General features: G+C 42.4%; 1 protein-coding gene across 1 annotated transcript in view; it reads right to left on the bottom strand.

Annotated features, from left to right (window-relative positions):
• Positions 1-15,966, bottom strand: part of BDNF (brain derived neurotrophic factor) — a 68,343-nt gene extending 52,377 nt beyond the window's left edge. The window contains exon 1 of the mRNA XM_015114599.3: positions 14,668-15,966. Within this exon, the coding sequence (XP_014970085.1) occupies positions 14,668-14,670 (3 nt within the window). The 5' untranslated portion in view covers positions 14,671-15,966. The remainder of the gene's footprint in view (positions 1-14,667) is intronic.
• Positions 15,967-16,398: the final 432 nt, after the last annotated feature.

Below are 16,398 nucleotides of genomic sequence, written 5' to 3'. Positions count from 1 at the left end.
CTACATGATACCTAGAATCAAGTCTTCATAAACTCATCAAGTATGTCTCCATTATGGCCTTACAACCCAATGTGACCAAATCATGGGATCAGCAGAGATATTGTTCCCATGACCCATGGTTGTCTGTTCAGGAAATATTCTATGGTGACTGTAAAATCAATCCAGTTGGTCCAAGAAGATATGAAGCCAGATATAGAATAAAGTTTTAGCACTCTAAAAAAAAATGGGGTAGCAGAGGAGAATGTTTACTTCCTCTTCATAATATCACCTTGAGAAATGGTCTGGGGACTTTGTAACCAAAAAGAGACTACTACAAGTGTTTGCTGTAAGTAGGTACTACTGAAACTTCAGTCAGCCAGTGAGAGGGACCAAGGAGTGGTAAGTCTAGTTGGATATAGGAAAGGCTAATGCTGATACAGATGAATAGGACAAATATAATGTTTCATAAAAGTTGAAGACAGAGAGATGGGGTGGAATGGGGAATGAATTGGTGAGAGTACAGCTATGAATTTAAATTCCAACCCCCATAATTGTTTTTTTGTTTGGTTGGTAGTCACTGCCGTGTATGTACTCTGGGAAATTACTTCTTTTTTGCTGCTTGGACAGTAGTCATGACCTGGGAATGGGGGGTTGTGTGTGTGGGAGGTGAGATATTATATGGCTAGATATCCAATTTTGGAAGTCGGATGTCGATGCCATAATTCAAACTAAATATATTTCTGAGACACAAACTAAGACCATAGTCAGTTTTCCTCAAGACAGTTTCCATGCTGAATTAGAAAAATGAAAACCAACACTTCCTTTATTACCAGATTTCATGTGTCTCCCAAATGCAGTAAAATGTTTAATATTGAGGATCTTTTATTTCATAGGCATGTTTTCCTGAAGGCCTTGAAAAGAATGAGCCAAACATATGACCATCCACTGGCCTTTTTAATTTAAGTAAGTTCCCAGTATAAACAACGAAGTTAGCTTTGCTTTGTTCATCCCTTTATGTTGATACTAAATACTGATTTGAACTACTATTCTCACATAATAAACATATTCTTATAGCATTATAACCAGATTGTGGATGTAGATCATGTTAGAACTACTTTGCAAGCCAGATTTCCATCACCTTCCATCTTGTCTGCACATAAAAACTAATTAGAGCAAAGTGAGTAAAAATAAGTTGAATTCTATAAAGAAGAATCATGCTAATCTACATGATGCCAATTTATCTCAAAAGTATGTACAAGTTTGACATATTCTTGACTATTTCTTAGATTAATTTTGTTTTCTAATGTTACTTTTTATCATTGTACTTTTGGAAATTCATATCGTTATTTATATGATTTTGCTCTCTGTTTCTAGAAAGCATTTATAAAACATCAGATTTACCTTTAGTTAATCAATGTTTATAAGAGCACAATTTTAAAAGAGTATTTAGTAATAAAAGTTAATCACAAAAGCAGAATTATATGTATGGATATTATATGAGGAACAAAGAAATTGCTCCAAAGAGTATTTCGTTGTAACATAAGGAGGGTTTAAAAATAAAAATTTTAAATGAGCAAACGTTTTCTAACGTTTTAAGAGTAGGGATATTAATAAATACAAATAATTTTAGAAGTCCTTTTTTTTTTTTTTTTTTTTTTTTTTTTTTTTTTTTGATACAGAGTTTCACTCTGTCGCCCAGGCTGGAGTGCAATGGTGTGATCTTGGTTCACTGCAACCTCCGCCTCCTGGGTTCAAGCGATTCTCCTGCCTCAGCCTCCTGAGTAGCTGGGATTACAGGCATATGCCACCATGCCCGGCTCATTTTTTAAGTTTTAGTAGAGACGGAGTTTCACCATATTGGTCAGGCTGGTCTCGAACTCCTGACCTCAGGTGATCCACCCGACTCAGCATCCCAAAGAGCTGGGATTACAGGCGTGAGCCACCATGCCTGGCTAGAATTCCTCTTTTATTTCTTGATCACTTTGGGAAAAATATAGTAGTCGTCGTCATTTTCTTGGGGTGGAGGACCAGGAGTGAAAAGAATTTTGTCACTGAAAATCAAATAAAGCTGTTGTCAAATCTCAGATAAAAGAACCAAATGAAGTAACTCTGAAACAAGTAATAATACAGGAATCAATGAAAATTTGAAGTTTCAAATTTTAGCTCGTGTCTCAATAGTCATAAAGTAACTACAGTATATTTAAGAAGTATAAAGTATAATTAGTTTTGTCCTACCATTTTGAAATTAATAATATCTTAGTAGAATGCTATTAAAGTGTTGTTATACTTATGTTTTAGTAATTAATCTGTTTTTAATTTTATTTTGAATATTAAAATAATTAAAATCTTGCACAGACTGTCCATTGTTTCCTTTTGATATGACTATTAGGAAATAGAAGAAATATCTTTGTCATATGATATTATTATTATTATTATTATTTTTAGACAGAGTCTCGCTCTGTCGCCCAGGCTGGAGTGCAGTGGCGTGATCTCTGCTCACTGCAAGCTCTGCCTCCCGGGTTCACGCCATTCTCCTGCCTCAACCTCCTGAGTAGCTGGGACTACAGGCGCCCGCCACCACTCCCGGCTAATTTTTTTGTATTGTTAGTAGAGACGGGGTTACCGTGTTAGCCAGGATGGTCTCCATCTCCTGACCTCGTGATCCGCCTGCCTCGGCCTCCCAAAGTGCTGGGGTTACAGGCGTGAGCCACCGCGCCCGGCCTGTCGTATAATATTATTTTAAGGCCCAGATAGCAGTCAAAAGAACTTGGGTCCTAATTTGAACTGTCAGTTTCTGGTCATGTAACCTGGGCAAGTGACTTCACTAGCCCAGGATTGTTCAGATAGATACCGTAAGGGCCATATAATTGTTTATTGAATAAATTGAGAGATCTACCACGGTGCACGTCAGTTGTCCAATCAATAAAATGAGGTCAGTGGGCTACAAACTGAGTTTGCTAAACCTGGTGACACATTCAGACCGTATCTCAGAAAGAAGAGATGATTTAGGTGATTTCAACGCATGAGGGGAATCAGTGAGCTAGATCATTTGTAAGGTACTTTTTCTATCTAAATTTGAACTCCTTTCAGGAACTGTAGATCATTTGGAAACTAAACTTGGAATTCATGCAATTATTTCCCGTGATTTTAGGGGAAATAATTGCATGAATTTCAAGTTTAATTTACCAAATGATCTACAGTTCCTGAGCCAAGGTAAGGATTTATAGTCTTCCAGCCATCATATTACTTAGTTATCGCTGACAAAGCTTTAGGTGGACTTTTTCATACATCAAAATGTCCTTCAAGATCATCCCTTTCTGCTAGGCTGCTTTCAGCTCTGGGACATATCAAATCCATTATGTGTTCATGGTATCCTTCTCTGAATAAATCAGAGTGGAGGTGGGATGAAGGCTCTCCATGGATTTCCGCATCTTTGATTACTTACATGACTTTGGCAGCTCTGCAGAGACCACTGACTTGTGTGCTATCTAAGACATAACGGTATGCATCCAATCCCTCATTTAAAACCACATCTTTCTAGGAGCTGCTTTCTAGGAGGAAGATGGATGAAGTAAATATATCAGGAAGATGCCCAAGTAGATACACGACTCCCTTACCCAGGATATATCCCAGCTTAGTTTCTAGAGCTAGTATCCAGAATTCTGAGTTGCTGCAAAGACACAAAGGACCCAGACACCAATTCCTGGCATGCTCCCAAATGAAATGCTATTTTCAGGAAAGTTGCAAGTTTGGAGGGATCCTTTGGAGGAAGAGCATTGAATTGCACAAGGAAAGCCAATAAACATTTTAGTCCCCAACAGGGACTATAAGCCTTGTAATTACGTTTTAGACTGTGCTTGTCCATCCTCTTCTTCTCCGTATCTGTAAACAACATGTTAGCTTTGGAGGTTTGTCATCCACTGTGTGTCTTTGGAGAGGGTGTTCCTCATCACAGCATCTGCAGTATTATAGCCAGTAACAGCTCGAAAAGGCAAACTTATGAAATGGCTTCTAAACATACTAAGTCCTAATCCAAACAATTTATAACGTTTCTTACTCAATAACTCTCAGAAGTCAACTGACTTGGAACTGCCCTAAACAAGTTAAGAAAGGAGTCAGACATCATCCATTGGGTTAATAAACTAAAGTGGAAGGAAGAACATGCAGGTGAAAAGTTTCAGATTCTAATCTCTTCAGTGACTATATACTTATGTCTGGATAATTCTGTATCTTGATAGTGTTTTAAGTGTGATGATAATTATAATAATAACAGCTAAGAGTGAACAGTGATTTGTAGATTAGTGATTAAAAGAAGGGTGTTGACATTAGACAGACCTAAGTTTGAACCCAGCTTTGCCACTTATTGGATCTGCTAATTTAAGATAGTAAATTAATTACTGATGCCTCAGTTTCCTTATCTTTAAAAGAAAAATAATCATCTTTGCCTAGAAAGATTGTTGTGAGGATTCAATGAACTATGGAAATGCAGAATCCTCACCATAGTGAGCTCAACAAGGTTAGATTTTATTATTAATGCATATGATCCTCACCAAACATTTTAACACTTTTGCCGTTTTATGATTATGAAAACTGGGCTTCAAAAAGGATAGGTGACAATTAGCTATTTGAAAATCTCTCATCGGTTAGCAAAGATCGAAATGATTCTAAAGTAGCACTCCTGGAAATGAATTGTGAGACTCATGGCCATCTAAAGAGTTGTGGTCAAGATCTTGTAAGAAAATGTGCATGTAAACCATCTGATAATGGGAGACCCAGATTAAATCTGGGTGGTAGCTATAACATGGGGAGGCATAAATTTATAGTGGACTTTGGAATCAGAAAACTTTGGGTTTCAAGTTTAGCTTCCCCACTTCAGATTTTCTGTGTCAGTTTGGGCAAGTTACTTAAATTCTCTGAGCTCTAGTTTTCTTCATCTATCTCTGAGAGTTGCTTTGAGGGTTAAGTAATATATGCCAAATACAAAACAAATAACAGCACTAGATGAACGCAGAATAAATGTCATCCCACATAATTACAATGTGCATATCCTTTCCCATGGTGTAGTAATGACAAACAGGAAGAGTTTCAGTAATCTGTTGGGTTAGTGAGGTCAGAACAGGTATTTTAAGCAATGCTGAGTTAATGACTAGAATCTGAACTTTTTATCTTTTTCAATGGAGTTATAGATTGCTAGTGTAATGGGGTTGTGCTGGTGATACTAAAGATAAACGTTAGAGTAATAGCAAGCTCAGTCAATAGAAACATGCTTACCATGCCCTGGCCTTCTCAGTATTTGGTCCTTTCCTCACTTGGCAGCTTGTCTAATGGCAAATGTGAATTTTAAACATTTTCTCCCAATGCCAGCTTCCTTTTGCCAGGAAGGAAACCACAATGGCTAATGTTGACATTGACTAAATTAACATTTCTGAATCTATGCTGTGTTAATAAGTGCTTCTCAAATGTTCTGTTGTTAAATATGTGTGGGAAATGTTACACAGTAGTATTTACGTGCTTTCTCACCAGTATACATCACAGACACCTTCATATCACATGTCAGTTTTATAGATACCTCAAAATACATTGATACTTATCATTACTTCAAAATCATAATTTTTTTTTGCTGTTAGACCTTATTTAATGCATTAAAAAGCATATATATTTACTATATCACATATGTTATTTTAAATGTTTTTATGACTGTACATCAATTCCTTTGGCTTCCTTTGTAATCTTACATGTTTATTTCATTCACTTAGATTTTTTTTTTTTTTGAGACAAAGTCTCACTGTGTCACCCAGGCTGTAGTGCAGTGGCTGATCTTGGCTCACTGCAACCTCTATCTCCCAGGTTCAAGTGATTCTTGTGCCTCAGCCTTCCAAGTAGGTGGGATTACAGGTACGTGCCACCACGTCCAGCTAATTTTTTGTTTTTGGTAAAGACAGGGTTTTGCCATGTTGGCCAGGCTGATCTGGAACTCCTGACCTCAAGTGATCCACCCGCCCTGGCCTCACAAAGTGCTGAGATTACAGGCATGAGTCATCGTGCCTGGCCCCATTTAGACATTTTTATGAGAAGGGTTTACATAGGCTTTACCAGACTGCCAAGATAGTTGAGTCCATGGCATAAAAGTCATTACAACGAGCAATTCTTTTTTTTTTTTTTTTTTTTTTTGCATATCCAGCCCAGGTTGGAGTGCAATGGCATGATCTCGGCTCACTACAACCTCTGCCTCCCTGGTTCAAGTTATTCTCCTCCCTCAGCCTCCTGAGTAGCTGAGGTTACAGGCATGAACCACTAATTGTCTGTATTTTTAGTAGAGACAGGGTTTTGCCATGTTGGCCAGGCTGGTCTGGAACTCCTGACCTCAAGTAATCCACTCACCTCGGCCTCCCAAAGTGTTGGGATTACAGGCATTAGCCACCGTGCTGGGCATCAGAGCAATTCTTAAACATTGATTATGGAAGTTATTGGCAAGGAAGAAGTCCTTAGCAGAGGAGGAAGGTGAAAGCAGAAGAAATAATTGTTTCCTACTAAAGTAGCCAGAACAACAATGAGCATGCAAGGTAGAGAACAGTCAATTCAAGAGCCCCTGTATAATTAGAACTCCATTGCGACTTCCCTTTTTATTTCTCAATTTTCTCCACATTCCCTTTCTTTTCTCTATTCACTCACCCTGCAATGCCCTATCCCAAAGGCTTTGGATGTTTGTGGCACATTTCTGCAATCACCTGATTTGTGAATTTTTTCCTTGTAGTAACCTTATTACTTAGAGATAGGAGGTGGTTGATATATTTCCTTAAAGCTGCAGGAATCAATTCTAACTCCTTTTGGTACTGATGAGCAAGGTGCTCCAAGGAAATTTCTAGATAGCATAACATTATAACATGTACTCTGGGAGCAAAGATCTCAGAGCATTTTCTGCTGCTGTTTAGGAAAATTGTTGGATCGCCTTTCCGAGGATGCGAAGATTTTGGAGTGGATTTAATATTCACTCAGAGGTTAAAAACTTTGACAAAGTACATTTTACTTCCTGTAGTGGTCTCGGAAATGCCCACAGTGGGTCAAAATGTCCCATACAAGCTACAGCTTTCTCCCAGCTTCAGGCTGAATTGTTAAATCCAGAGGTCACATGTCACTAAACTGCTGGTTTTTAGAAACTAGACTTTAAAGATTTTTTATTTTTAAATTAATATTTTGTAATATATTTTGCCATTTGTCTAAAATAGAATTCAAGAATGATGTCTGTTATCCCCAGTGCATCAGAAGTTATTTTAAATATGGCATCTTTATAAAAGTCAATAGCTGCCTCATCAAAGGGCAATCATGTCTAGTGTGGGTGGCTGTGCCAATTGTTTTTGAACTACTGCAGCAATCTAGCCAATCCCAGGGAATGGCTTGCAGTCTTCCTACACCCACATTTTTTTTCTTAATTATCTCCACCAGGCTGAGTTAGTTAAGGACAGATCTATAGCATTTCCTGGATGTCAAAATGCCCACACACCTTCTGCAATCCTTGGGCTACCCGCTCCCTTTCATGTTTCTTTTGGTTTGTCCATCTAATTATCTATTATCATGTGTATATAATGCATTATTCATGAGACCCAGGCCATTTCAGGATGTAATATCTTTGAATTTAAAAGGAAATGACCTGAAAAATTAGAACTTCTGCTTGCCCAAAGAAAATAAACAGTAAATTTGATAGTGGGTCTTCCATTGCACCACCTGTTTTTAAAAATAATCCGCAGAAATTTGAGATCACTCTCTAAATTAAAACTTTCTCAGTCATCATTCCATAAATGAACAGGTTCAACACCAAGATTCCTTCTATTCTGGGTTTGAATATATTACTTTGATTTTTTTCACGATATACTTCTTAACAAGTTAAAAATTTGTGGTACCCCAAATTGTAAATCATCAAAAGTTAGGGTAACTTAGCCTTACTTTCCCCAACACTGCAAGAAATGGTTATAGACTATATCTTTTATATCACTCAAACTTGGGACGGAAATGGAATATGGAGGTTATTCTGAGAACATCTCTTTTGTTTTATATGTGAGGAAGCAGAGATCAAGAGTGACTGATTGACTTTTTTAGGTACTGACAAGTGGTTGGAAGTAAAACCCAAACTCAGGCTTTTAATCTTATTCACTGTGTTCTCTTGAAAAAAGGAATCTTATGAGTCTAGAAGTCTGTCCCCTTCTAAGGATTGGAACAAATAAAGAGACCAGTCTTTGTCTCTAGGCCGCAAGATCCACCAAGATAGGGATCATTTGGTCTTATTTATTCTTGAATCTCCAGATTGTAATACAGTTCCTAGCACATAATGGCAAATAATGTGTTGCAAATTAATACTTACAAAATAAAATTATGAATGCTGGAGTCTCTATAGAAAGTATACCTTTTGGGCAAAACGGGAAATGGTCAGCCAAGCTCATGATCCACATAAGTATCAGAACATCTACCAAGATAAACAGGTACCCAGCGTTCAAGACTGGGATGAAATTCCAGAGGGTCAAAAGAAAACAAGCCAGCATGAATTCATGTATCAGATATGGGCTGGGCTAAGTGACCTCTGAGAACCTTCCCAGACCCCAGATTCTATGACTCACAAGTAAAAGTAATGTACATCTTGGCTTTGGCTCTTGTTATTCTCTGTATTTGTTTTTTTGGGGAATTAACAACTATGACTTAGATGGTATGTCAACTAGAGGAAGAGTTCTGCTGTCTTTGAGTTTCTAACTGTGGCAGAGGGAAACACTGTCTTAGGAAGGCTAGTTAAAACTTTCCATTAGGCCTGAAAATTTCGAAAACTATTTGTAGACAATGTTTTTAATTTAATTAAATAAATCAAAATAGGAGAAAATAATGTCTGCAGCTCCTCTGATGCCTTAGTGGAGTTTAAGGCAGCGTGGTCTAGAGAGGAACAAACACAAATTTCCTTAAAATTTGAAGAAAGATTCTGAGTTAGTCTTTACATCTTACTGGTAGTGTAGTATTAGATAATTCTGCACCTTACTTTTCTCATCTGTAAAAGGTGATTGGTGATTCCTCCCTTACATGACTGATAAGGAAATCAAATGAAACCTGTAAAGAGCTGTCAAAGTACTATATGAATCTAAAGTGTTATTACTAGGAAATACAAATAAAGTCTGCACTGCCACAGAAAAATGTCTTCTAGGACTATTTTATGATGTTGGAAAGAAAGAAGAAAAAAATATCCAGCAGAATTTTAAAAACTCAGAATGAACACTCTAAAAATTACCAAATGAGATTAGAGGCAGGGATAAAGAATTCATCCTTCCATCTCTGCACCATAGTGTTTTAGGGGTATTAATCTTTATGAAACACGTGTATCTTTCTCAAAAGACACTTGTTAAAGCAGCAGCTCTACATTCCAAAGTAAAAGAGGAAAGATGTCATATTTTTGAAACTATAATCACCTTTAAGCCAAAAAGGGGAGAAATTTTTTTGTTGTTGAAAAATTTAATCTTTCTTGCTTTAAGACCTCTATTTCCATAGCACTCAATGATGGTAAGCTTTCACTAGATGCTAATGTTTATTTTTATTGCTAAGTACTACGCAATGTTCTTGACATAGATTATGGCATGTAAATTTAAGAGACTCACTGCTTGTTAAATTCCCACTAGAAAACACACACAGAGACACACACGCCCATACACACACACACACACACACACACACACACACACAGAGCAGTAGCAGATCAGCAGAGAAAGACACCAGCCAAAGAAAGATAATTTGAGATACTTCTGAGGTAGCAGTTGTAAAATTAAAATAAGCAACTCATTAAATTATCCATAGAGTGAAAAGAAAGCTGCAAAAATAGATATTTTTCTGGCAAGTCAGTGCTTTTCAGAACAAATTTAGTTTTCAGCAGAGCTTTTAAATCTGATGATATCAGTTCATATTCATTAGAGTTATTTAAATGGTTAGACTAGTTTGTCTTAATTAAAATCAAAGAGTAGCTTTACTGGCCTTTGATAGAAGTATATTTAATAAAAAATATGCTCAGTTAGACATCATTTTAACTGACAGATTGTAAGCAATATGATCAAGTGAATGTTACTTGAGCAAGTTTGAATCTGGTCCCAAAAATCACAGAATTAAAAAATAAAAACCCTTTGTAAATCATGCTTTAATGCTGGTTTTCCCTTATTTCTGTTTGTTGGCTGATTATCTATTTTGTGGTCATCCAGTCCCTTGCCTTCTTTCTCTCACTGCCTGATTTTGGAATGTTGTTTCTCACTAAAGCTTCCCCTAGAGGACAGGCCAGGAAAAGGAAAGAAACTAAATTCACCAGCTTCTCTTCTTATTAAGAATTTAGATCAGAGATTTGATGGGGAAAGAGACTGGCAAATGAAACGGGAAGCTTATGTATGTTGATTTTAGATATTTAAAAGCCTTCTTTCCAATGTACAATAGACAATTGAAAAATAATATTTTATAAGCCAACTAATCACTTGCTTTTAAAATCCCCACTTACTACCTTGAGCATATACATTAGATTATGTTTTAAAATAACTAGTACTCTGGTTCAATCGAATGAAAATGCTATATGCAAAGAGAACGTCATAATGATACCTCCTATTTATGGAGTGCCTGCTTCCCAGTTTGCAAAGCCCTTATGGACATTCTCTTCAATCCTCCAAAAATTGCTGTGTTGTAGGTCTTACTATCAATGACACTGAAAAAGCTACTGGCAGGATGCATATATTCTCATCTGAATCAATACTGGTATACTCCATTGGGGGAGCTAGACCAAGCTAAAATCTCACATACAGAAATATTAATATGCAAGACCAGGGGGTATAAAAGTAGGCTAGGTTACTGTTGATTTAATAGCAGCTAGGTTAAAATTCTCTCTTTCCTCTTTCTTCCCTTCTCTCTGTCACCTTCTAGTCTTCTGACTGATTTGAAGCAGGACAATTGGAATGTCTTGCCTTCATGCTGAAGAGCTCTTGGTAAATACACATAAACAGTGAATATCAGGTGCAGCATTCTTAAAGTGATATTCATTTCCACAACACTTTAGGTGAAACCATGTCATCTTACAAGTCCAGTTTGTGTGTGTGTGTGTGTGTGTGTGTGTGTGTGTGTGTAGAGAATGACGTGACACTTTTGAGGTTTATTTAAGTTGTTAAAGATCTCAAGGTTACAAGACTTAGACTGTTAAGCATTTTTCCTCCCAGGGACACGAAATCTACAATTTTCTCGGTTCAATTGTCAGCTAAATTGGCAAGTCAACTAAAAGGATAATATTCCCTTAACGATGCATTCATTTGAAGCCCTAGCAACTGTATTAGGCAGCAGCGAGTATTCTCTAGCAAGGGATGGCGCGGGGAGAGGGAACTCTGCAATTTAGAGTGACAGATGATTTCTTTCCCATCCATCAAGCTGCCTCAAAATGTCACAATATTTACACCTCTTTCTTGGTGAATTAGAATCCAGAGACAAGCAGACAGAAAGAAAAAAATAATAATTCCGGCCGGTTGCCGCCTGATTGGGAAAAGCAAGCGTTGCACCTTTAAATTCTGCTCCTCCATTCCCCGTTCCGCGAACCCCCCCTCCCTTCCCGGGATTTTGCAATAAATCTCCCAGTTCTGCGTTCAGCCCTGCAGATCCGTATTTAAAACAGCACCATCTGGGAAGGGTGGGTGGCGATGGTGATGCGGGCGCCTTGGAGTTCCTTTGCAGCACGCTTGGAATTGCATCAGACTGATCAGAAATCCCCCCGCCCCCAAGCCCAGCCCCTCCCGCCACGCTCCTTGGCCCGCCCCTCCCCTCCCCTCCCTTCGCGTAGATCTGACTGAGAAAACGACTGGATCTCGGAACAATCTGTGCCCCATTCGCTGCAGGCTTGCTCCGTAAACCCTGCCCTACGCTCCCTTTGTGTGCCGAGCAGCCTATCACCGTCATCTGATCCTAGCGCCTGTTTTTTATTTTTTCCTTCTAAATTTCCACAATATCCTCGCGTCGCCTATGAATCCACCTGCGCAGAGTTGGGATTCTTTCTTTCGTTCGTTAAAACAGCCGAGTCTTGAGTTTCGGAAATAGGTTTTTCCTACGTTCCCCTCACCCCTACCCCAAGCCCTTGCCTTTTAATTAAGAAGAGCTAATCCGGGGAGAAGTCCAGAACCACCAAGCCCTGGGGCGAAAACTGCCACCGGGCACGGCTCTGTGGCCGGAACAAAAGGCCTGAGAAGGGGGTGGGGGTGAGGGTTATAGGAATTGTGGAGAGGGTGGTGGCCCCCGCCCAGGGGCGCCTAAGTCCCTGAGCTTCCCGAAGAGTGGCAAGAGGACAACGCAGCCGCGCGTTCCGGCAGTTCGCGGTCCCTCGGGGGTGCAGGCGGGGGCGGGAGAGGTAGAACACTGGCTGGGCGGCTCCGCGCCGCTTCCATCTCACCCGCCAAGCCCCCCACCTCCACCCCACGCCAGTCGCCAGGCCCACCCGGGTGGCGGCGGTGGCTCAGCGACTAGCCAGCCACCCTCCACCGATGCCTCTGGACGCAACCTCGCCCTGGCAGGGCGGTCTACGCGCCCAGCTGATTGGTGGCTCTGTCCAGCCGCCGCACGGAGCTACGAATGTTCTTCTCCACCGCCTCCAGCCGCCCAGGCCCCCTCGCCCGGCCCGTTCCCTGGCTCTTCGGTCCGGAAAGGACCTTCTACTCCCAGGCGGAGGCCCCCCTTTCCCTGAGTTACCCCGACTGACTCGGACCTGGGCTCAGTGAGGCATCCGGCCCGGCTGGGGAGCGGAGCGCGGTCTCGGCAGCTCCCCTTCCCTTGAGAAAGCGGGAGCCCTCTAAGCCAGCGCCCGAAACTCGCGGGAAGGGAGGACAGAAGGAAAAAAAAAAAAAAGAAAACACACACACACACACACACACACACACACACAGAAAGAAACATCCAGCGAGGAGCGAGGGCGACGGAGAGGAAGAGATAGAATGAGGGAGGGATGGAGGCTGGAGGAGGGGGCGGGGTGGAAGAAGGGGGGCGGGAAGGAGGGAGGGAGGGGGAAAGAGAGGGAGGGAGGGATACAGAGAGAATGAATCCTTCTCACTAGAAGAGCTGAAATTACCTTGATTCATTTTTGTGTTGGAGGTTTAGCTTTACCTCCTTCCCTCTTCCCAACCTCCACCTCCTGTTTCCCCACCGCACACCACCTCCACCGCCTAATTCTAAATGCTACAAAGTCAAATCTTAGGAAATCGAATGTTGTGCAAAAGCTTCATAATTAGTAATGAATCTACTGTACACACACACACGCGCACGCACACACACACCAGCAAAGAGAACGGAAAAGAGGGAGGTGAAGGGGAGAAAAAGAGAGATAAATCTTACATTTGAATCAGACATTTGCAGGTCCAAGTTAACTAAACTCATTATATCCGCAGGAAGACTGAGTTTCTTTTTTTTTTTTTCCTTCTCGCTTTGCCCCAGGGTTCTCACCTAGGGCAATTCAAACTGAGCAAATACCAAGAAACAACCCCCTCTCATGCTCCCCCTCTACCTCCTCCCCTCCACCACGCGTCCTCTCCGGAAGACAGAGTATCAAAATAGCTCAAGAATTGGGGATGCAGGGGGTCCCCGCCCCGGTGCTTACCTTCTTTGCGGCTTACACCACCCCGGTGGCTAGATCCTGGAGATAAACACTTGCATTTCCCAAAGTTAACCCAGTATACCAACCCGGAGCTTGCCAAGAGTCTATTCCAGCCTACACCGCTAGGAAGCCAACTTCAGCGAGCTCAATGAGGGGACCAAACTGGGGCTCGCTTTCCAAACGCTCCGCTCCAAAATCTGACTCTCTCTCCAGCCCCGATCTCAGTGTGAGCCGAACCTCAGAAAAGACGCTTTTTAAGGGCGACACGGGGTTGGCTTTACAGCGGGGCCAAGAAGACTACCTGGGGGTACCGCCACCTCGGACAAATCCGTTGGCTCTGTCCAAGGTGCTGAATGGACTCCGATCGCCCGGATTACACACCCGGCACAGCAGGAGGAAAAGGCTTTAAAATCTCTAATTAAGTGATACTTGATATTGCTCTAGACGGTTTCTTCCACTTCCTTACGTTTTGTCACGTGCGGATGGCTTTGCCAAAGCCATCCGGTTAATAGTTGATCACATGTTGATGAGAACCTTTTCTTCTACGAGAGGATTACCCATTTCATTACCGGTGATATGCACTTCTGACTTATTTCTCTCCCCCAACCCCAACCCCCATCTACACCTAAACTCCCAGTCTCTACCCCACCCTTATCCCCACTCCACCCCCTAACCCCAACCTCTAACGGCATTATTGTTTTTAGATGGAAATTAACCCCCTTGCAAATGTCAATTACATGCCCACATATAAATCATAGAATATGATCATACACCATACACATAAAGAAAAAGAATGGAATGCAAGACGGCTGAGAGACAAGCATCAGCCTTGAACAGCCAATATAACATCCCCCCCCCCCAGCTCCAAGTTTGTTCCACGCAGCTCCACATAGCTGTGTTAAATCTCAAATGATTCCAATTAAAGTTGCACTGTGTAAAAACCCGATTCCCCTGGCCTGAGTAGCTGCTGTTCTTTGGCGTGTGAAGTGCTAGGAAGAGCCATGATATGCCCGTTGTTAAGCAACATGTCAAGATTTTTCAATTATAATGCAGGGTTTATTGCTACTCACCATTGTGCCTTTGCTGTCCTGGAGACTCAAGTGTCTTAAAATCTCGTCTCCCCAACAGATGCTGGAAGGTAATGTGTCTTGTTTGAAGTCATCATGTGAGAAGTTCGGCTTTGCTCAGTGGATCGCCCACCACTTGGTGTGACTTATGAATCTAATAACCCTTTGCAATATCCGCAAGCTTAAACTCTCAACCACCTTGGCGACTACAGAAGACAAAGCAACTGGCATCGATGTCGAAAAACCTATAGATTTACGCAAACGCCCTCACTCCGAGAGACACGTTTCCTTTTGAGTTCTTACGTGATTCTAATGAATGAGCGAGGTTACCAATGATTGTCCAACTGCCCTGCTATGTATGTAGCAGGTGTTTCCTAGGGCTGACTTCTAACCGCCCGTCACTGGGTCCTGGCACAGAAAGTTCCCAGAGAAAGTGAGGAGTTTCAGGGTACCCCTACAAACAAAACAAAACAAAAACAAAAACCCAGCCTGCACACCGCTCCCTTGCCCACTACCCAGGTCACACCTGGGGCTCCGGCGAAGCTGAATTCGGCTCAGGAGATTTCCCTGTCGCCAGGTAAGAAAACCTTCGCCTTGTCAGGCTAGGGCGGGAAGACCGCTGGGGAACTTGTTGCTTATCAGCGCCAGAGGACTACCGCTTTAATAATAATACCAGAAAAGCGCAGAAGGGAGGGGGTGGGGGGCGGTAACGGCGACGACTAACCTTGCTGTTTACGTGACCGACGCACTGTGACTCCCTGGGTAAAAAAAGGAAACTTCTTAGAAAAGTTCGTGCCCCTCCCCCTCCCCCATCATGACTAAGGGTCTCCAGCCGATGAGGTCGTGAGTGATGATCAAATGGGGACTGGGGGGAGGGGGGCGAGTAAGTGACTTGTCCTTGGGAACATCTGCATGCGTCGAAGCGCTCATCAGCCCAACAACTTTCCCTTTTCCTCTTAGGTACTGATGACTAGGCGAGAGGCACCAAGGCGAGCCACTAGTTGCCCACAGAAACCTGTGTAAGCCGAGCTCTCGAGCGGCTGAGTTGAAGGAAGTTATGACTGCGTTTGCTTTAATGGGTTATGGCTTCCCAAATGTGAGTTAACAGCCCCGGTGCGCAGCTAGGTCGGAAGGCGAGACGCGGAGAGCGGAGCCGCCGGCCAAGGCAGGGAGAGTAGGGGAGGCGGCAGGTTGGGCGCTCAGCGGCTGCTCGGTGCTGCTTCCCCGGAGTCGGTTCCTTATCCTGCGGGGGCTGCCCCGCCGCCCGGGTGCCGGGGTGCCGGGGTGAGCGCGGCGGGAGCCGGGGCTGGGGTGGCGAGCCTCGGAGGGGGCTCTCCCAGGAAGCCACGCGGTTAGCGCCCGCGCTTCACCACCAGTGGCTGCGCAGGCTGGGAAGCGGAGAGGTCACGTGTTGGCGGAAAGTAACTTGGAGGCGAAAGGATGAACTTTGAGAAAAGGAGAAAAAGCACAATGGAACAAACCACCCCCTTGGAGTGTCAGATAGAGGGGGAGGCGGGAGGGGATGGGGGAGGGGCGCCGCTCTCCGCTGGAGACGTGGGGACGACTCCGGAAATCTCGGGAAATAGGCAATAAGTCTAGCTTTGGCAACGTCCCCCAGCCCAGGGAGGCGCTAACGCAAGGTATCTTTCCACTGAAGCTGCCCTTTGCCTATCCTCAGCCATTGCTAGCACAGCAGAGCAGAGGAACCGGGGAAGAATGTAGACCAGTTGTTAT

Source organism: Macaca mulatta, chromosome 14 (genome assembly GCF_049350105.2).
Source record: "Macaca mulatta isolate MMU2019108-1 chromosome 14, T2T-MMU8v2.0, whole genome shotgun sequence".
NCBI lineage: Eukaryota > Metazoa > Chordata > Mammalia > Primates > Cercopithecidae > Macaca > Macaca mulatta.
The sequence above is the reverse complement of the archived record's forward strand: the minus strand, read 5'-3'. Positions and strand labels throughout refer to the sequence as shown.